The sequence below is a fragment of the Stegostoma tigrinum genome, chromosome 17 (genome assembly GCF_030684315.1).
Source record: "Stegostoma tigrinum isolate sSteTig4 chromosome 17, sSteTig4.hap1, whole genome shotgun sequence".
NCBI lineage: Eukaryota > Metazoa > Chordata > Chondrichthyes > Orectolobiformes > Stegostomatidae > Stegostoma > Stegostoma tigrinum.
Window position 1 is genome coordinate 41,863,826 of NC_081370.1, and position 22,154 is coordinate 41,885,979.

General features: G+C 42.3%; 1 protein-coding gene across 3 annotated transcripts in view; it reads right to left on the reverse strand.

Moving 5' to 3' along the window:
* LOC125459451 (doublecortin domain-containing protein 1-like) overlaps window positions 1–22,154 on the reverse strand; it is a 484,037-nt gene that overhangs the window by 210,745 nt on the left and 251,138 nt on the right. For all 3 annotated transcript variants that reach the window (XM_059652117.1, XM_048545936.2, XM_059652115.1), the window contains exons 17-18: window positions 11,564–11,624; window positions 5,782–5,916 (exon numbers count right to left, since the gene is read on the reverse strand). In XM_059652117.1, coding sequence (XP_059508100.1) covers window positions 5,782–5,916; window positions 11,564–11,624 — 196 coding nt within the window. The remainder of the gene's footprint in view (window positions 1–5,781; window positions 5,917–11,563; window positions 11,625–22,154) is intronic.

A 22,154-nucleotide genomic window follows, 5' to 3' on the forward strand; every position in this document is an offset into this window, starting at 1 on the left:
CAGCTCCACACTGTGTTATCTCTGACTCCAGCATCGGCAGTTCCTACTGTCTCATTTATTAATATGTCATTGGTTATCCTAAGAGTCTGTTGGTGGGCCTTCTTCTTGAATGGATTGTCTTACCAGAACAATCTTGAAGGCAGTTAAGAATAAACTGCATTATCATAAACTGTTATCATATATCTGCCACACAGGGTAAGGACAGCAGATTTCCTTACTGAAATGATTGGACATATAGGATAAACTGACAGGTTCCTGGTAACTTTAACACCAGCTTTTCACATTTAGATTTTAAATTTTCAAAACTGAATGCAAATTCTCAGGCTGCTTTGTTTGTATTTGATCAATCATTCTCTGAACTATTTATAAGTGGAGGAAGCAAATTGAGAAAACACAATGCAACTTACATATCAGTTGGAGGTCTCGAAATTAATTGATTTCCAGTTACATTAAGCGTGCATCCCATCACTAGGTAGCTGAGCACAGATGGATTTTTCAACAGGTCTCTCTCGTGTTATTTTATTTTTTTCAGACTGAGTTCAATAGACTTGAGTTCTCACTGTCTGAAACATGCATCTCTCTGTGCACCCCATTCACAATAATCCTCCATTGGCTCATTCAATGAATAACCCACCTTTTCCTTCTTTGGTAAGAAATCTGGATGAAATGCTCAGTGATACATCCAATAATTGATTACTTTCAGAAAGGGGGCACACTGCCTAATCTTAAAAGCACAGGCCACAGCTCCAAAATAGCAACCATGTGCAACCTGGTCTTAAAGGTTGGCCTTCTACAAATTGACTTCACTGAGAATTCACAAGCAGCTGAAAATGCGAAGTCAAATTCTTCTCAACAATAGCAAATGGCATATACCTGTTAAAGAGAGATACACCCGGAACACTTGATGAATCCACACATTAGGCTCTGGCACCTGGTTAGCAAAATGTGGGATAATATCCAGAGACTAACAAGGAGAATATTCTTTTCAATCTGCCATCTACAATGGTCCAATATGGGCACCTCTGTGAGGTTTTAGTCTAACTCCAGAACATAGTTCTTATTTTTGGCACTATTTGGCCAACTCAGTGAGAAATTGTTGTGCAATATATTGTAAATGCTCATTGATACAATGGAAGGTGGTGTTGTTGTGATAATGCCCCAGAATACCATGCAAACACTCTGGGAATATGGGTTCGACCCAATGGCAGATGGTCAAATTAGAATTCAACAAAAATCCGGGAAAAAAAGACTGGTCTAGTTTCAACTATGTAACCATTGTCAATTATTATAAAAACTTAACTTGTTCATTAATGTAATTTAAGGAAGCAATCTGCCATGCTTCCTTGCTCACAGAACAAAGTGGTTGACTCTAAATGGCCTTCTTATTATTAAGGGTGTGAAATGAATGCTGGCCGTGCCAGTAATGCCCACATCTCATGATGATTTTATTTCTAAAAATGATCCAAGTAATCTCTTCCTAGCTTTTTAATGTGCCTGGTTGTTATAGCTGATAGTTATACCTATGTGTCCATAGTACATTAAAACAAGCCCAAAAGAACTTTGGATGTGGAAATCTGAAACAAATCTATTCTGAAGAAGGGTCACTGGACTTGTAATGTTCATTCTGATTCCTCTCCACAGATACTGCCAGACCTGCTGAGGTTTTCCAGGAATTTCTGTTTTTGTGCCAATAGTACATAGTATCACAACAATAATTACTTCAACATAGAAATAAACACTCTCAGAACAAGACTTGCAATATTTATATGCATCATTCCAACACATTCTTGCTCATATCCCGTCTGTTAAGATTAAAACACCATTTCCGGTTCTCATTCAGTCATACCCTGTTGCTTAAAATAAAGAACCTGTTTAACTCTATTTGACTGACAAAAGACAAATTTGATGCCACCATCGACTGCTGCTTTTATTTCATATATCTAATTCTCATCAACCCTGGCAAGCTGGTAGTAAAGGCAGTTGCCCTCTACCTAAGCTTATCAATTAATTAAAGAAACAAAATAAGGTTATCATTTCAAAGATCTTTTCTTAGCCGTCTTTATAATGCAAAATGTGGCGCCTTTTGATCCAAGTTAGAAAAACAGTCATGATTTATTAGACAAATGTTACTGCACTCTTCAAAGTGTTAATTGACCATGAACAAAGCGGCTTATTTGTTACTCATTTTTTTAAAAAAATTCTTATAAAGTTATGTAATTTAAAAGGTTTCAAGATCATTCTAAACCCAGTCTCCATCAAACTCTGACAACATAATTTATCAGGCACGAATTTGGAGTCTGACTAAACAAATTGACATCTCTTGCTGTGTTTACACCAGACAGGCTATATAAAAAAAGTCAAAACCTTTCTATCTGAATTAGTTGAAGAAAAAAACTTCATTGAAACAACATCCATTCATATTACTCATGATGTTTTTAGAAACTTAATGCATTTCTGACCACTTCATTAACCAAGTTAATGGTCCATTTGAATGTGACTGAACACCTGCTGTTAAATGGGGCAGTCTGGCCAAAAAGCTGACCCATCGACACAATTGGTCAAACTACTAAGTAAGAAGGGTGGCTGCCATTATGAGAGTGGAAGCACAATGGTATTCGCAATTCAATCTCAGAACCACAATTTTAAGCAATATACTTACAGTGCGTGTTGCATTTTAGAAAAAAAGATGCTCGGGTTTCCGAGCAAGAGATGACTGATACATGATACCACACTGCACAACTGCTTAACATTATACCGTGGTGTTCAGATGTTCACAACCTTTGTTTATCCATTGAAAATAAACAGGTACATGTCTGTGTAAAGCTAACACATAAAGGAATGCCGTCAGGTCACTTAAAATATTTGTATGCCCCATTACAATGTAACGTATCAGCTGTAATATTTGCTACGGAATTGAGGATAAGATCTGATCACATCCTAAGCGTCAAGATGGCAAATCCAGTTTAAAGTAATCCATAATTATCGTAACAACAATAAAACACGCAAAATATTCAGCAGGTCAGGCAGGATCTGTGGAGAGAGAAAAACAGAGCTAATATTTCAAGTTGGTGGTTTGAAAAACTCAACGTTATCAACCTGAAATGATAACTCTGTTTTCTATACCGTCACAAATGCTGTCCCGAGTGTTTCCAACACTTTCAGATTTTTATTTCATTTTCACTCATTTATTTCTGATCTCTTGGACCGTGTTTTTGTTTTAAAATAATTAGATGCTGAGGGAAATTTTTATTTATATTTTGCAGGTTGATTCCACTCTAAGTTGCAATTCAATCCAAAGCAAATAAGAATTAAAATAAATAACAGGAATAGACTATTGACTATATTGAAACAGCTTCATCATTTAACAGGAACGTGGATGATCTAATTGAAATCAAAATTCCATTTTCCAGCCTTAACTCAACAACACTAAACTCCCATGTTGATGGAAAATCTGACTAATTAAGCCTTGAATGCATTCAAAAGACCAAGTCTCTATTACTCTCTATGAAAATGGATTCCAAAAACTAATGATTCCCTGAGATATTTATCTGCATGAGTACAGCTCTTACAACACTCAAAGAGCTTGACACCATCCAGGACAAAGCAGCCCACTTGATTGACATCACATCCACATGCCCTCTACAGCCAGCACACAATAGCAGCAGTGTGCACCATCTACAAAATGCCTGCAAAAATTCACCAAAGTTCCATTGACAGCAGCACCTTCTAAACAAAAAAAACTATCTAGAAGTTCAAAGGTAGCAAATACGTTGGAATTAGGCCACCTGCGAGTTCTCCACAATCGCCATCCTGACTTGGAAGTATCACTGTTCCTTCAGCGTCACTGGGTCAAAATTCGATAACTCCCTCTATAACAGTATTGTAGGTGCAACAACACCAAATAGACTGCAGGAGTTCAGGTTAGTAGCTCACCACCACCATCCTTAGGGTAACTAGGTACAGGCAATTAATGCTGGCCCACCCAGCAAAACCCATATTCCCAAGAATGAACAAAAATAAATTTCTCCATCGCTCTTCCTTAAATGAGGTGCTACTTATTTTTAAGCTGCATGCTCTACTTCAAGATTGCACCCATGTCAAGCATCCTCAGAATCTTATAAGTTTTAATAAGACCACCTGTCATTCTCCTAAACTCCAATGGGCTCAATTGATCCTCCTAAGACAATCCCTTTGTGCCAGGGTTCAACCTTGAGAACATCTCCGAACTAATTCCAATACAAATAGGTCCGTCCTCAAGTAAGGAGACCAAAATTGTAGATGGCCCTCTGATTGTCTCATCAAATCCCTCATTACTTGTAGAAAAGCTTCCCTGCTTTTATACTCCATCTCCTTTGAAACAAAAGCCATCATAATTCCATTCTATACCTACATACTATCATTTCTCTGAAATGCTCTCACTGTACCGGCATACTATCACTCTGTGATTCATGTCCGACAACAACGAGAATCAGCTATACTGCAGTATTCTACAATCTCTCTCTCAATTTAAATAATATTGTTTTTCTATTCTTCCTGCCTATATTCCCCATCATTTTTCTTTCTGCTGTGCAGACCTCAGAGATCCATGTGCAGCTGTAGCTTCCAGAACCAGAAGTCAATGGTGTGCAGACCGTCTGAGCAGTTTAGAGCGATCATTCCTTCCTGACAAAGTGGAAAACTTTACATTCCATCCCATTATGGCCCATCTGCTGTATCTTTGCTCACTCATTTAAACTATCAACCTCCCTCTGCAGATTGTATCCTCATTGCAGCTGGCTCTGTATCATTAGAACATTTGGCTACTATACAATTAGTCCCTTCATACTAGTCATATAGAGCATAAATCATTGATAGCCTGGTACTGATTCCTATGCCACCCATCAAGTTACAGTTTGCCAAGCTGAAAATGACCCATTTAGTCACTACCCTTTACTGTTAGTTAACAATTTCACACTAATATCTCACCCTCACCATGAGGTCAAGTCAAATTCAATACACATGCACTAACTCTAATAAATTTGACCAGCAAGATTTTCCTTTCACAAAACCATGTAGGCTCTGTCTGATAATGTTATGATTGTCTAACAGTCCCACTGCTATCTTTTAATAATGGATTTTAGCATGTTTTCAACGACAGATGCTAAGCTAACTAGCCTACAGCTTTTTCCTTTCAGTCACCTTTCTTGAACTATGTTGCTCAATTTCTGCTATTTTACATTCCCATCAGGTGACTTTTACAGAATCTAGGGAGTTTTGGATGTCTCACCATGCCAGTGATGACCCAATCAGTACCCTCTTTTCATGCTGTATGAAATCCATTCCTTTGCTCAAGTCTGTTTCTTGTGTAATAAAATGTGAGGCTGGATGAACACAGCAGGCTAAGCAGCATCTCAGGAGCACAAAAGCTGACGTTTCGGGCCTAGACCCTTCATCAGAGACCCTACATCAGGGTCTAGGCCCGAAACGTCAGCTTTTGTGCTCCTGAGATGCTGCTTGGCCTGCTGTGTTCATCCAGCCTCACATTTTATTATCTTGGAATTCTCCAGCATCTGCAGTTCCCATTATCTCTGTTTCTTGTGTTACTAGTTCTTATGAGAGCAAAATGAAAAGTTTCAACTCCTTATCTCCTTTCGCCAATGTTTTGAGTTTTGCACTGTCAAGCAGCCATTTTAAAAACTTATAAAAGAAAATATGTTGAATATACAGTAAATTTTAACTGGCCTTGATTGCTTATAATTACTTTACACACAATTTCAGGCTTCTTTTTTCCCTATTGCTGACCTCTTCTTCCAAATTGCTGGTCCTCCCCTGGTCATTTAAAGGACGAGACGCAAAGTGTGCCTGTTGTTGTTGCTGGATCATATCCACACTTAGTTTCAGGTCCCCAATGTAAGTTAGAACCATTTCAGGGTGAGCCTACAGAAAGAAAAAAAATAGCAAAAGGGATTCAAGGGAATATCACTTTTTAACACAAGTATGACATCACACATTGCCAAAAAAAGAAGAGAACACTATCATTGGACATCTTCAACTGACCAAACACAATGAAATGGAATCGCAACGTTTTCATTTAACACTGTAATCAGGTCTTCTATCTTAAAAGATGTTTTAAAGGGAGCACATTTATAAAGAATCTTTCGCCACCCTAAGACCTCCGGAACATTCCAAGGCCGTACAGCAGAGTTACTGTGGAAATATAGGGAAATATGAAGCTAATCTACACACATCCAGATCCCATGAGCAACAATAAAATGAATAGGACAAGTATTGGGGTTAGCCTTAGTGTAACCCTCTTCAGTGATTTTGGCCAAGACACAGGCAAACTCAAATAACACAAGGGATTTTAAATCTCATTTTAAGAAGGCAGGCTACCTTTCAATTTAACATAATCTTAAATCTGTTGTCTAAAATATTTCTTTTTAGAGTGTCGGCCAAGAGTACAAGTTGAGATCCTTCAGGAGGCCCATCAAATTAAAGATGCAGGATGGAGTCCACAGCCAAGAGAGCTACTGGGAATGACTGAAACTCTTTTCAGCTGCAACTCGACTGGGAGAGGCGCGTGATGCTGCTGTAGGTGAGAAACTGTAAAAGCACTCTCTGAAGACTTAAATGATGCTAAATTTATAGAAGGCCTATGGTTAAGTCCTATCTGCTCCAGAAGTGTCTCATAATATCTCTGAACAAATTTATTAGAAAATATCTATCATAGACACAGCAGCCAGGCCAACATAGTGGAGGGGGATCCCCTGAACCAGTGTCAGAGAATCTTTTCCAATCACCTAGCGAACGTAGGTAAAGTGATGACTTAACATTCATGAAAAATACTTCTGACAATGCGATACTCCCTTGGTACTCCACAAGAATTTCAGCCTCCATTCTTGTGGTCAAGTCCTGAAGGGGGTTTGAAACAAAAACATTCTGACTCAAATACAACAGTTCAACCAACAGAGGCACAGTAGATATGCCTCTAGTCATATTCCCAGGGTCATCCTTTCTATCCCTCATCCCACCAACACCCAAGGCCTATCGACAGGAGGCCTCCACCATTCCACCGACACCATCTACTTGCACCAGCCATCACTCGGGAGGGGGCAAATATCTGGAAAATCCAAGCAGCATGTGAAGGGTAGCCTCAGTTGGTTCTTCAATTCATGAACCGTTAGGACAATCACATAGGTGCCACTACTCACCAGAAGCTGCTTCTTTTAAAATAGGCCAGAGGCAAGAATGTGCCTGCAGACCATCACATCAGTCAATTGTGGTACTTCACATCATCCATCCTTACAATCCACTTCCATCTCATGATGGAAGTTCTGACCTACTTGTCATGAATGTTTTTTAATGATGTCAAAGTAACAATGCTATCAGCAAAATATGATAACCTTTTTCAGACAAATCTGGACTTCATTCAGTGAATTTAGAAATGTTCTTTCATTCCAGGAATTTCTTGGCTTCTCAATTTATTGTTGTCAGCTGTGGCTTGTTGTTAGCACTCGAGGTTGAGTTATAAGCTTCCAGGCTCCTACCCCATTCCAGGACTTGACCACAAAAATCAACGTTGACACATCAGTGCAGTACTGAGGAAGACCAGCACAGTCAGAGCTTCTGCTAACCAGGAACATGTTAATGCAAGGTTACAACCACCTGCTAGAGTGGATATAATGGATCCCATGACTCTATTTCAGAGAAAAATAGAGGAGCTACCAGCCCTTGTCCTGCCTCTACCAAAATCACACAAAAAGATTACCGGCTCATCACTATGTTAAGGTTTGTGGAATCTTGAAGTACGCAAATTAACTGCTGATTACAACAGTGGTAACACTCAAAAAGCACTTCATGAGCTGTAAAGCACATTAAGACATCAGGTCATCATGAAAAACTTTGTATGGATACAAGTCTTACTTTATTTCCAAGAATGTCTGGAATATTGGCAAGTACAATATTTCTTCTGCATTGAGCAAATTTTGAGAATTCCTGAATCATGTCACTGTCTCCTGAATCTGTCAGACACTGATTTGAGTATAACTGATTGTTCTAATCTACTCCTCTCTTCCTCCTGCAGTTTCACCTCTCAACTCCCCCCCCACACACTCACCACCTTCCCCCACCATTTACCCCCATCCCACCATCAAATTTCGCAGATGATCACATACTCTACAGAAAATGCGCAAAGGATGCAAAATATACAGATCAGGCAAAGGCCATATCCATGATTCCAGATCAATCAGAAAGGCTGGTTAGAGAAAAGGAATTTTATCAGAAAAAGAACAGTGAGTTTTATCTCCAGCATTTCCAGTTATAAGGAGAACTGGAGGTCTGAAAGCAGGATACCAGTCTGCCTACTTCCCAGTAAGAAAACAATATAATACAGAAAAGTCTGAACAAAGAGACCTTGGAATGCAAGTTCACATTTCCTTATAAGTGGATTCACAGGTATATAGGATAGTGGACAAGTATTATTGCCTTTATTGGTCAGTGCATTGAGTATAGGAGTTGGGAGGTCACGTTGCAGTTGTACATGACATAGGTTAGGCCACTTTTGGAGTATCGGGTTCTGAAAAGGTTTTCAAGAATGCAGCCAGGGTTGGAGGGGTTGAGCTATTGGGAGAGGATGAAGAGGTTGGGGCTATTTTCCCTGGAATGTCAGAGGCTGAGGAGTCACCCTATAGAGGTTTATAAAATCATGAGGGGCATGAACAGGATAAATAGGGAAGGTCTTTTCCCTAGGATGGGGGTGTCCAAATTGAAAGGACATAGGTTTAATGTGAGAGGGGGAAGGTATAAAAGGGACTAAGGGGCAACTTTTTCACACAGATGGTAATGCATGTATAGAATAAGCTGCCAGATAAAGTATTGGAGGCTGGAACAATTACAACATTTGAAAGGCACCTGGAAGGGTATATGAATTGAAAGGAGTTAGAGGGATATGGGCCAAATGCTAAGAAATAGGACTAGACTTATATATGATATCTATTCAGCAGGGACAAGTTAGACCAAAACGTCTGTTTCTGTGCAAGAGATCTCTGATTCCAGGAGCCTAAAGAAAAAGAATAAAAGCACAATCAAAAAGTTTGAAGAAATATTCAAATAAATAGTTAGAATAGCTAATTTTGTCTCTTTTTTTCAAAAAAGAGTTACAGGGATAATCCAGAAAATATGAGCCTCATGTCAGTGGTAGGGAAATTATTGGAAAAGACTCTCAGGGACAAGATCTATAAGCATTTCATAGCAAATGGACTGATTAGTGATAAACAGCTTAATTTTGCATGGGGGTCATTATGTATGTTCACAAACTTGATTGAGTTTTTTGAGGAGGTGGCAAAGATGATTGGTAAGGGAAAAGCAGTTGGTGTTGTCTGCATGGACTTCAGCAAAGCCTTTGATAAGGTCCCTCATGGCAGACTGGTACAAAAGGTGAAGTCACATGGTATCGGGGTGAGCTGGCGAGATGGATACAAAACTGGCTTAGTCATAGCAGACAGAGAGTAGCAGTGGAAGCATGCTTTTCAGAATGGAGGGCCTGACTTGTGGCGTTCCATAGAGATCAGTGCTGGAACCTCTGTGGTTTGCAATCTACATAAATGATTTGGAGGAAAATATCACCAGTCTAATTAGTCAGTTTGTGGATGATACAAAGGTTGGTGGAGTTGTGGATAGTGAGGAGAATTGTCACAGCAGGATATAGACCTGTTGGAGGCATGGGTAGAAAAATGGCAGATGGAGTTTAATACAGACAAATGTTTGAGGCGATGCATTTTGGAAGGTCAAGTACAGATAGAAATTATACAGTGGATGGCAGAACCCTTAGGAATATTGATATTCAGAGGGATCTGAGTGTGTGCAGGTCCACAGATCACTGAAGGTGGCAGGTAGATAAAGTAGTAAAAAAGGCTAATGGCATGCTTGCCTGCATTGGAAGGGGCATTGAGTATAAGGATAGGCAAGCTATGCTGAAGCTTTGTGGAACTTTAGTTAGGCCAGGCTTGGAAAATTATGTACAATTAGGATGTGGAAAGTTTGGAGAGGGTACCAAAAAGGTTTATGAGGATGTTGCCTGGTGTGGGGGATTTTTGGCTATGAAGAAAGGGTGGATAGACTGGGTTTGTTTTCATTGAATGCAGGAGGCTGAGGGGTGACTTGATAGAACTTTATAAGAATGTGAATGGCATGGATAGAGTGGAAATTATAAAGCTTTTCCCCAGGGTATAGGGGTCAATTCCATGAAACACAAGTTCAAGGTGTGAGAGGGGAGGATTAAAAGAGATGTGTGAGGTACATTTTTCACACAAAGCATAGTTAGTGCCTGCAATGTGCTGCTCATGGAGGTGGTGGAAGCAGACCCAATGGCAGAATTCAAAAAGCACCCGGACAAATACATGAATAGGAAGGGAATAGAGGGTTATGGATCCTGTAAGTGAAGACAGTTTTAATATGGAAGGGCAAAATGTATCAGTACAGACTTGGAGGGCCAAATGGCCTGTTCTTGTGCTGTATTTTTGCTTTGTTCTTTGATCTAATAGTCAGTGTTTTTGAGCTCAAAATACATTCCAAGTTATACAAACTATGTAAGATTTGTTCCATGCCAGGATTTCCTCCATGTTCACACTTTTAGTAAAATTATGAGTGTATCTGTTCTGGAGATGTTTGTGATTTCACTACAGCTAGTAAGTAGCAAATCTGTCAGCTGTTAACTGCTTGGCATCTAGCAGAAAAGGTAAGGGCTGCAATGCTCATCTCTGAAACTCTTCATTCAACTGATTTTATTTCAAAGCCTGAATGAAAAGGGGGACATTTTGCCAAAGTTCTTTGCCTTGCACTCTTAGCACAAACACAAAGAATTCTAAACTCCAAATGATCACAATAGTTTATACTACAGAGTAAAAGTGCTAATTGGTTGGCAAGACAACTCATTGTGTATGGAGATGTTGCCATGGAGAAAGCAACAAGCAAATGTAGTCTCTCCAAAAGGCACAGGCTCTCAAATTCATACAGAATATTACTGAATTCTGCCAAATTGGCTGCACAAAAGCAATTGGCTATTCAAACAAGCATGTTCCTTTCCTTGTTCATAACAGTGTCCAGACTATATTCAAACAGTTCATGCAAAGCAAAACATTCATTTATGGATGGTGTTCAATGATTGGAGATCATTCAACAAATTCTGCCCAATGTGTTAAAAACTATGTCAATGATGAATTTCAGATAATCATTGAGAATATGCATGCTGGGAGCAGAATATATTTGTATGCGGGAACCCATTCTCTGCAAACAAAAGATTATGTTCAACCCTGTGTCTTTTAGGAATTACCAGGGAGCGTGGGTGCCAATAAATCCCCATCGCTTTTTCCATGGCAATGCCTTGGCCAATCAGAGTTGACGAACTCAAACAAACTGTACCCTTTCCTCCTACAGCAAAGCTGTTGTGATCATTTATAATTTGGCATTCTTGTACTTGTCCTGATGAACCTAACATGAGCAGTTCTGGTTACAGACCTCTCATTTCAGCAATATAAAAGTGCTGTACTACAAGCGACTATTTCAAAGTAATAGATGCAATACAAACCATGGAGTAAATGTGGCCAGCTGTACTAAACCCCCATTGCTGTTCTGGACTTTGTCTCATTCTGTGGAGAAAATAAAGGAAAAAAAGTATTTTAAAATTTATACAATGTAAAGAGAATGCAGGCTATGATATAAGCAATATTTCAGTAACATAGTAGTTAGAAAAATGGATGAGCAATGAAGATCAGGAGTACAATAGGCCCTGATAGAGTCTGACACAATACTATGGATAGAATTTTACTTTCCACAGTCACACAACGGGGTTTGGCACACTAGCTACGCACGAAGTCACTGCCTGACATTCAATGCCACTAACATTAATGGGACTTATTATTAATAGATAACCCATATAATATTGCTAATATTAAGTTATCATTCTTGGACGGGGGCTGTTACTGGGCCAGCATTTATTGCCCATTCCAATTGTCACAAAAATATATGAATTAGGAATAGAAGTAAGCCATTCAGCTGCTCAAGCTTACTCTGCCATTCAACAAGACTGTAGCCAATTGCCCTCAAGGATCTCATGATGAGCTGCCTTCTTGATTAGTGCAGGGAGATCCAAAGTGCTGTCGGGGAGGGAGCCCCCTGACTTTGACCCAATCACAGTGAAGGAATGGCTAGGTGGGTCCAAGTCCAATGGCCTTGCTTTGAAGGGGAACTTACAGGTGGTGTCCTCGTGCTTCCGTTATGCCCATCCTTCTTGGTGGCAGAGGTCAGGGGTTTGGAAGGTGCTAACAAAGGAGTCTTAGTGAGTTAGTAAAATGCACTTTTTGTAAAACATAATACACACTGCTGCCATTATGTCAATGCTGAACGTGTTAAATAGAGGACCAATCCAACAGGCTGCTTTTTCTTGGATGGTATCACAATTCTTGAATGTTTATCATTCATTTGACCAGCAATTTTTTTATCCTAATAAATCTCGTGATTTTTGAGCTGGAGCTCAATCATTGTAGTTGCTAGCAAAATGATACCTGGTTCATTTGATGTCTTTCAGACACTGGCCTGGCCATACATAAATCAAATGTTCTTATCCACTAAAAGATTAGTTCTTAATGCCTTTGAAAGTGGAGTTGCAAGTTACAGAGCTGTAAAGTTCAAGAAGGCCACAGACTACCAGCACTGCCTTCTTGAAGCAAATTTTTACACGTCCTAAATGAGATGTTTACTGGTTGCCCCAATGTCGATGCACAATGGAACTTACACCCAAACTAGATGTCATGTGACTCAGCAAGCCAGCCATATATCAAGAATAATTTCATTTCTTCAAACATCGATTTTCTTTTCATTTAAAGCAGAAAAAACATTTATGCACTATAATTAATGAATTTACACAGTACGCATAGTTATAAAGAAAATACATTAATCAACAAAATAGCATGTTAACCTTAGTCAATACAATTCCACAAGTTTCTGCACATGCATTGCATACATTGTCTTTAAATTTTGCAAGCCCCTTAATTGTGTGTGCATGCATTGCAGGTGATTATTCATCTGGTATCTGCTCAAATCCTCAGAGAAGTTTTCTTTCTGTAGTAAGTTGTGTTTCTATGGTAAATGTTGTTACTGATCCACTTCCCTTGCTGGGAGCAGTAGACTGCTGGGATTGATAGGCATTCTGAACTGTTGAGATCACAGAACAAAATGTGGAGCTGGATAAACACAGCAGGCCAAGCAGCATCTCAGGAACACAAAAGCTGACGTTTCGGGCCTAGACCCTTCATCAGAGAGGGGGATGGGGAGAGGGTTCTGAAATAACTAGGGTGAAAGGGGGAGGCGGACCGAAGATGGATAGAGGAGAAGATAGGTGGAGAGGAGAGTATAGGTGGGGAGGTGGGGAGGGGATAGGTCAGTGCGGGGAGGACGGACAGGTCAAGGAGGCAGGATGAGGTTGGTAGGTGGGAAATGGAAGTGCGGCTTGAGGTGGGGGAGGAGATAGGTGAGAGGAAGAACAGGTTAGGGAGACTGGGACGAGCTGGGCTGGTTTAGTGATGCAGTGGGGGAGGGGGACATTGTTCCATCCCCACCCTTGCCTGCCTTCCTGAGAGACCACTCTCTCCGTAAATCCCTTGTCCGCTCCACACTGCCCTCCAACCCCACCACACCCGGCACCTTCTCCTGCAACCGCAGGAAATGCTACACTTGCCCCCACACCTCCTCCCTCACCCCTATCCCAGGCCCCAAGATGACTTTCCATATTAAGCAGATGTTCACTTACACATCTGCCAATGCAGTATACTATATCCACTGTACCCAGTGTGGCTTCCTCTACGTTGGGGAAACCAAGCGGAGGCTTGGGGACCGCTTTGCTGAACACCTCCGCTCGGTTTGCAATAAACAACTACACCTCCCAGTCGCGAACTATTTCCACTCCCCCTCCCATTCTTTAGATGACATGTCCATCATGGGCCTCCTGCAGTGCCACAATGATGCCACCTGAAGGTTGCAGGAACAGCAACTCATATTCCGCTTGGGAACCCTGCAGCCCAATATCAATGTAGACTTCACAAGCTTCAAAATCTCCCCCTCCCCCACTGCATCCCAAAATCAGCCCAGCTCGTCCCCTCCCCCTACTGCATCACTAAACCAGCCCAGCTCGTCCCGCCTCCCTAACCTGTTCTTCCGCTCACCTATCCCCACCCCCCACCTCAAGCCACACCTCCATTTCCCACCTACCAACCTCATCCCGCCTCCTTGACCTGTCCGTCTTCCCTGGACTGACTTATCCCCTCCCTATCTCCCCACCTATACTCTCCTCTCCACCTATCTTCTTTTCTCTCCATCTTCGGTCCGCCTCCCCCTCTCTCCCTATTTATTCCAGAACCCTCTCCCCATCCCACTCTCTGATGAAGGGTCTAGGCCCGAAACATCAGCTTTTGTGCTCCTGAGATGCTGTTTGGCCTGCTGTGTTCATCCAGCTCCACACTTTGTTATTTTGGATTCTCCAGCATCTGCAGTTCCCATTATCTCTGTTGAGATCACATGTTCCTTTTAGAAAATGCTTCTCCAGGTGTCTGCATTTGAAGATACATCTGGCTGTTCATCGCATATAATGAAGTTGACAACTGTTCAACACATCGCCAGGTTACTACAGGGCTGACGTTAGTTGAAAGCATTAAATAATCGCGCTCTGACCAGCTCTCCAGTAGTCAGCTCTGCAGATGACTTTGTAGTTTTATCAAGTGAAATTTGGCTCCGTTTTGTTTCACCTTGATTGTCACCCTTGGAGCAACAAGTTCTCGCTTCAGTAGTTCTTTTTTCAACATTACAAGTTGTAGTGATTGAAGCACTGTTAGCCAGGTGGATCTCAGAGAGTATGAGTTCCCTGATTGGGCCAGGTTTACAGCCCCAGTCAGGGATCCTGGGCTGATAGATATAAACAGGAATGTCAGAGGTTCCGTTCACTCTAGGAGCCAGCTCTGTGCTACCTTTGACAGTGTCTTGTACCAGGTACTTTTGAATAAAGGGTGCCTTGGTGATGAGATACAGGCCTTCGTGGGGTTATGTCACAAGCGTAGGTGTATATTAGAAATGGGCAATAAATGCCAGTCAGTGCCTACATCTCATGAGCAAATAAATAAAAAACAAGTACTGCACTGGCTATGATACTTAATTTTGTTCTTCACGCTAAGCCAGTAGAGTATGTCTTATACCTTCTCAGATCGGACTTTGTTTCTTGATAGTTGGCAATAAATGCATTTCAGCATCTCTTTCCTCATCTCCTCAGGAATGGCGACTATTTTCATCAAACAAGATCCAATCTTGGGCTACTTCACTGTATGCCTCAAACTCTGTTACAACAATAAGTGGCACGGTGGCAGTGCTGATCATAGTTGCCTCAGTGCAAGATTTCAGTCTTTGGTAAATGTCTATAAGGAGTTTTCACATTCTCTCAATGTCTGCGAGGGTTTCCACTGGGTTCTCCCGTTTTCTCCCACAGTCTAAAAATGTGCAAGCTGAGTGGATTGGCCATGCTACATTGCCCCATTGTGTCCAGGTGTGCGCAAGTTAGATTAGCCACAATGGTAAATGTGGGGCTATGGGGATAGGGTTATTGGGGGGAAGAGGGTTAGCAGGGTGTTGGTCTGAGTGCTATGCTCTTCGGAGGGTCAGTGCAGAGTCAAATGGGATTATTGGCCTCTTTCTACGCTGTAAGGATTTCATGATAATGTCTCTGCTGAGTTGAGGACTTCCAGGCCTTATCAAGCCGTTGTTGATCATTGTGAAATGTTCCATATACAGTCTTAGCATCTTTAATTTTATTCATAGTGTTTGTTTTAAAAATTCACTCATGGGTGCCGCCGGCTGGAAAGCATTTCTTGCCTATACCTAGCTGCTCAAGAAGGTGGTAGTGAGTTGAATTCTTGAACCACTACAGTCAATGTGCTGTAGGTAGACCCAGAATGCCCTTAGAGAGGAAATTCCAAACTCCTAACACTGAAGGAATGGCAATATCTTTCCAAGTCTAGATGGTGAGTGGCTTTGAAGGGAACTTGAAGGTGATAGTGTTCACATATATCTGCTCTCCTTCTCCTTCTAGATGGTAGAGGTCATAGGTTTGGAGAGTACTGCCTAAGGATCTTTGGTGAATTTCTGCAGTGCATCTTGTAGTGGCACATAACTGTTGCTATATAAATCGGTGGAGGAAAGGGTGGATGTGGTGCCAATCAAGTTGGCTGCTTTGTCCTGGGAGGTGCCAAACTTCTTGAGTGCTTTTGGAGCTGCACACATCCAAGCAAGTGAGTAATATTCCATCTGACTCCTCACTTATGCCTTGTAGATAGTGGACAGGCTCTAGGGAGTCAAGACTTGAGTTACTCAGAGGAAGGGTCACTGGACCCAAAAACATTCACTCTGATTTTTCCTTCACCGATGCTGTCAGACTTGCTGAGCTTTTCCAGCAACTTTGCTTTTGTTCCTGATTCACACCATCCGCAGTTCTTTCAATTAATATTCTTCTTAGATGCTTTAGAGTGGACAGAAGCAATTTGAGGAACAAAAACAAAGTTGCTGGAAAAGCTCAGCAGGTCTGGCAGCATCAGTGGAGGAAAAAACACAGTTAATGTTTCGCATCCGGTGACCCTTCCTCAGAACTTTTTGTTCCTGATTTACAGCATCTGCAGTTCTTTTGGTTTTTATTTAGCAGTTCAAAGAAGATGCTTTTAAGAGTTTTGTGGTCAGATTCCACTGCCACTTTGTCTCACCCAAACAGGCATTGGTTAAACTATTCTCAAGAAAAGACTTAGGTACACTTTCTCAGTCAGAGTGTAGTATCATTCAAGTTGTATTAATATCCTGGATGCAAATACAACTGGTTGTTCTTGTGTCATGATCCTAGCTAATGGTCTGAGAGAACGAAACCTGGCTTGATAGATTTAATTAAGGTGACGGTTACTCAATGAGACATACTCACATGAGCATGCAAATTTTCTTTTTAACAGTAAAACCAGAATTTAAAAACTGTTTGAATGATCTCAAAACACACAGCAAAACAAAGTTTCATCCTCTTTCTCAGGAAATCCATTGCTGGGACCCAAGTCCAGAAAAAATTACATTATCTCAACTCTTAAGTTTCTGCAAAACTGACTCTTTGCAGTTTATTTGCCATGGACTATAGACACATGACTGCCAACATGATAATAAAATGTGAGGCTGGATGAACACAGCAGGCCAAGCAGCATCTCAGGAGCACAAAAGCTGACGTTTCAGGCCTAGACCCTTCATAAGAGAGGGGGATGGGGTGAGGGTTCTGGAATAAATAGGGAGAGAGGGGGAGGCGGACCGAAGATGGAGAGAAAAGAAGATAGGTGGAGAGAGTATAGGTGGGGAGGTAGGGAGGGGATAGGTCAGTCCAGGGAAGACGGACAGATCAAAGAGGTGGGATGAGGTTAGTTGGTAGGAGATGGAGGTGCGGCTTGGGGTGGGAGAAAGGGATGGGAGAGAGGAAGAACAGGTTAGGGAAGCAGAGACAGGTTGGACTGGTTTTGGGATGTAGTGCGTGGAGGGGAAGAGCTGGGCTGGTTGTGTGGTGCAGTGGGGGGAGGGGACGAACTGGGTTGGTTTTGGGATGCAGTGGGGGAAGGGGAGATTTTGAAGCTGGTGAAGTCCACATTGATACCATTGGGCTGCAGGGTTCCCAAGCGGAATATGAGTTGCTGTTCCTGCAACCTTCGGGTGGCATCATTGTGGCACTGCAGGACGCCCATGATGGACATGTCATCTAAAGAATGGGAGGGGGAGTGGAAATGGTTAGCGATTGGGAGGTGCAGTTGTTTATTGCGAACCGAGCAGAGGTGTTCTGCAAAGCAGTCCCCAAGCCTCCGCTTGGTTTCCCCAATGTAGAGGTAGCCACACCGGGTACAATGGATACAGTATACCACATTGGCAGATGTGCAGGTGAACCTCTGCTTAATATGGAAAGTCATCTTGGGGCCTGGGATAGGGGTGAGGGAGGAGGTGTGAGGGCAAGTGTAGCATTTCCTGCGGTTGCAGGGGAAGGTGCCGGGTGTGGTGGCGTTGGAGGGCAGTGTGGAGCGAACAAGGGAGTCACGGAGAGAGTGGTCTCTCTGGAAAGCAGATAAGGGTGGGGATGGAAGAATGTCTTGGGTGGTGGGGTCGGATTGTAGATGGCGGAAGTGTCGGAGGATGATGCGTTGTATCCGGAGGTTGGTGGGGTGGTGTGTGAGAACGAGGGAGATCCTCTTTGGGCGGTTGTGGCGGGGGGCGGGGTGTGAGGGATGTGTTGCGGGAAATGTGGGAGACGCGGCCAAGGGCGTTCTCAACCACTGTGGGGGGAAAGTTGCGGTCCTTGAAGAACTTGGACATCTGGGATGTGCGGGAGTGGAATGCCTCATCGTGGGAGCAGATGCAGCGGAGGCGGAGGAATTGGGAATAGGGGATGGAATTTTTGCAGGAGGGTGGGTGGGAGGAGGTGTATTCTAGGTAGCTGTGGGAGTCGGTGGGCTTGAAATGGACATCAGTTACAAGCTGGTTGCCTGAGATGGAGACTGAGAGGTCCAGGAAGGTGAGGGATGTGCTGGAGATGGCCCAGGTGAACTGAAGGTTGGGGTGGAAGGTGTTGGTGAAGTGGATGAACTGTTCGAGCTCCTCTGGGGAGCAAGAGGCGGCGCCGATATGATGTCGGCACAACATCGAGGGCCGAAGGGCCTGTACTGTGCTGTAATGTTCTATGTTCTATAATTTGAAAACTTGGTCAATCCTAGATTCTTCTGCACTGAAACGATGCTAATGCCCTTAAATGTCATAATCTCAACAGCATAAGTCTTTCCAAGTACAACACCCCAGTCACTTGCTTTCTGAAACATGCTGGATTCAGGTCTCTATTCTGGGAGGCATCTGACATTATTTCTTTGAAGAGAAAACCCTTCACAGAATAACCAAAATACTTAACTCTCCTCAACTGTAAAATTCAAATTGCAAAAAATGATATTATCGACACGAAGATACACACACACTACACAATATCCCTCGCACTTGCTGCATTAAGGTTCTCCAAATCCTATTTCACTGGCATGACACTGAAAAGTGAATTTATCATAGTCACCGGAGCACAAAAGCTGACGTTTCGGGCCTAGACCCTTCATCAGAGAGGGGGATGGGGAGAGGGAACTGGAATAAATAGGGAGAGAGGGGGAGGCGGACCAAAGATGGGAGTAAAGAAGATAGGTGGAGAGAGTGAAGGTGGGGAGGTAGGGAGGGGATAGGTCAGTCCAGGGAAGACAGACAGGTCAAGGAGGTGGGATGAGGTTAGTAGGTAGCTGGGGGTGCGGCTTGGGGTGGGAGGAAGGGATGGGTGAGAGGAAGAACCGGTTAGGGAGGCAGAGACAGGTTGGACTGGTTTTGGGATGCAGTGGGTGGGGGGGAAGAGCTGGGCTGGTTGTGTGGTGCAGTGGGGGGAGGGGACGAACTGGGCTGGTTTAGGGATGCAGTAGGAGAAGGGGAGATTTTGAAACTGGTGAAGTCCACATTGATACCATATGGCTGCAGGGTTCCCAGGCGGAATATTCCTTGACCTGTCCGTCTTCCCTGGACTGACCTATCCCCTCCCTACCTCCCCACCTATACTCTCTCCACCTATCTTCTTTACTCTCCACCTTCGGTCCGCCTCCCCCTCTCTCCCTATTTATTCCAGAACCCTCACCCCATCCCCCTCTCTGATGAAGGGTCTAGGCCCGAAACGTCAGCTTTTGTGCTCCTGAGATGCTGCTTGGCCTGCTGTGTTCATCCAGCCTCACATTTTATTATCTTGGAATTCTCCAGCATCTGCAGTTCCCATTATCTCTTATCATAGTCACCAGTAGTTTTTGATTCTTGTGAAGGCTGATTCTTGTTCTGTATCCTCATATCACTGCCCACCCAATACAGCAAGCTCACATAGTACACACTGAGGACAAATTAAACAACAACTTTCCAAATAGTACATGAATTCAACAGATCATTACACTGCCTTAACATTTCTGTTGATTGCCCCATCTCTTCTACACCAACGTGCTCTCGCCTTGTCACGATCTGGAGAAGTCCTTTTGATGTCAGTATGTGATCTATGTACTTGGGTTCAGGCAGCTTCAATTGAACTTTGTTCTTGTCTAGCTCCAGGTTCATCTGTCAAGCTCTTTCAAGCAGTTGCATTAGATTCTGATTATGGTCTGCAATGACTTCTTCCATGAATGTGGCAATATTCATAGCCGAGGACATAATCCACAATAGTTTTCACTCAAAAACAATACCTCATGCTGTTTGCATTTATACTTTTCTGGAGCAGATGAAATGCCAAATTGTATACACAGCCATCCGTGTTGTGTCCAGAATGTGGTTAGAAAACTGCAGTCTTCATTTGTCTCGATTCTTCTCAACAAGAGCAGTAAAGATGTGGCAAGCGGCAGCAGAATTCCTTTAATAGTTGGGACAGGATAGTGAGACCTTTTCAAAAAGCTTCAAGATCCTTTGGATCGACACATTCTCTATCATTTTAGTGTTTTCAGCACCACCAGGCTGCCAAGGAGCTGTCACTTTCAGAGGTGTGCTCCTATGACATCTATTTTGCTCAAGACAATTCCAAGATCATCTTTCAGTTATCCAAACTCTCAGGGTCAGCCGCTATCCTTGATTGCTAAAGTCACACTATTCGTAAAGAACACTAATATAGCATTCAAAACGCATCTTCAAAGCCATCAAAATGTCTGTAGTCTGGCTGCTCTGCTCTTCAAGAAATCAAGGCTGCAGCACAGTGTGTAGCACTTTTTCTCCAGAACTTAAAGTAAGATTGCTACTCTTATTCATTGAGGTGTCTGATAAATTCTGTAGCTACTTCGTAGTGTTTACGGAGAGAGTGGAAAAGAATCACAATTTTGTCTGATATCGCCTTTCACCACAGGGAGTGGAAAATGCAAAGCCAATTTGACTGACCAAGTAATTCAAAGTTATGGACTGTTTTTTTATAACCAAGGCAGGACAGGTAGGGCAGTTAATTGTAGGGCACTGGGAAGTGTTGTTCAATAGAGAGACCTAGGAGTGCAGGTACATTGTTACTTGAAAGTGGCATCACAGGTAGAGAGGGTGGTGAAGAAGGTATTTGGCACACTAGCCTGCATCAGTCTGAGCATTGAGTACAGGAGTTCAAAACGTTATGTTATGAATGTAAAGGTATTGGTAAGGCCACATTTGAAATACTGCATACAATTCTGGTCACACTGTTATAGAAAGGACGTTATTAAACTGGAAAGGGTGCAAAAAATGATTTACAAGGATGTTACTGAGACTGGAAAGCTTGAGTTCTAAGGAGAGGTTGGACAGGCTAGGACCTTTTCCCGTGGAGCATAGGAAGCCAAGGGGCGACCTTACTGAGGTTTATAAAATCATGAGAGGCATAGGTAAGGTGAATAGCCAAGATCTTTTCCCCAGGGTAGGGGAGTCTAAAACTAGAGGATACAGGATTAAGGTGAGAGGGAAAAAGATTTCAAAGTGACCTGAAGAGCAACCTTTTCAAACAGAGGGTGGTGTGTATATGGAAAGAGTTGCCGGAGGGAGTGGTAGAGGCGAGTACAATTACAACATTTAAAAGACATTTGGACAGGTAAATGGAAAGGAACGTTTAGAGGGATGTGGGCCAAACACAGACAAATGGGTCTAGTTCAGTTTTGGAAACTTGGTCATTATGGATGAATTGGGATGAGGGGTCTGTTTCGGTGCTGTAGGATTCTGTTTTGTTTCTTTCAGTACCTGGTTCTCTTAAAGCCATGAAAATACTCTGTGACAGAGGTCATAGGACTGTAGCAAGTTTGCCAGTTCTTTTTGCATTCTTCAAACAAAATGAGCAATATATATGGCTTATGTCAGTGTCACAATGAGAATAAGTAAGGAATTACTTATGCCCATCATAACAACTACAGGGTAGAAAATCTTCTTGTGAATAATTGTGAATTAATCGACTTAAATACAATGGCTAAGTAAGAGCAACACTAAAAGGTTAGACAAAAATTTGTTGTAAATACATTAAGCATTTGTACATTTTCAACAGTAATTTCTATTCCATAAACTACTGGATTGAAATCATGCTGTGTGATAATCAA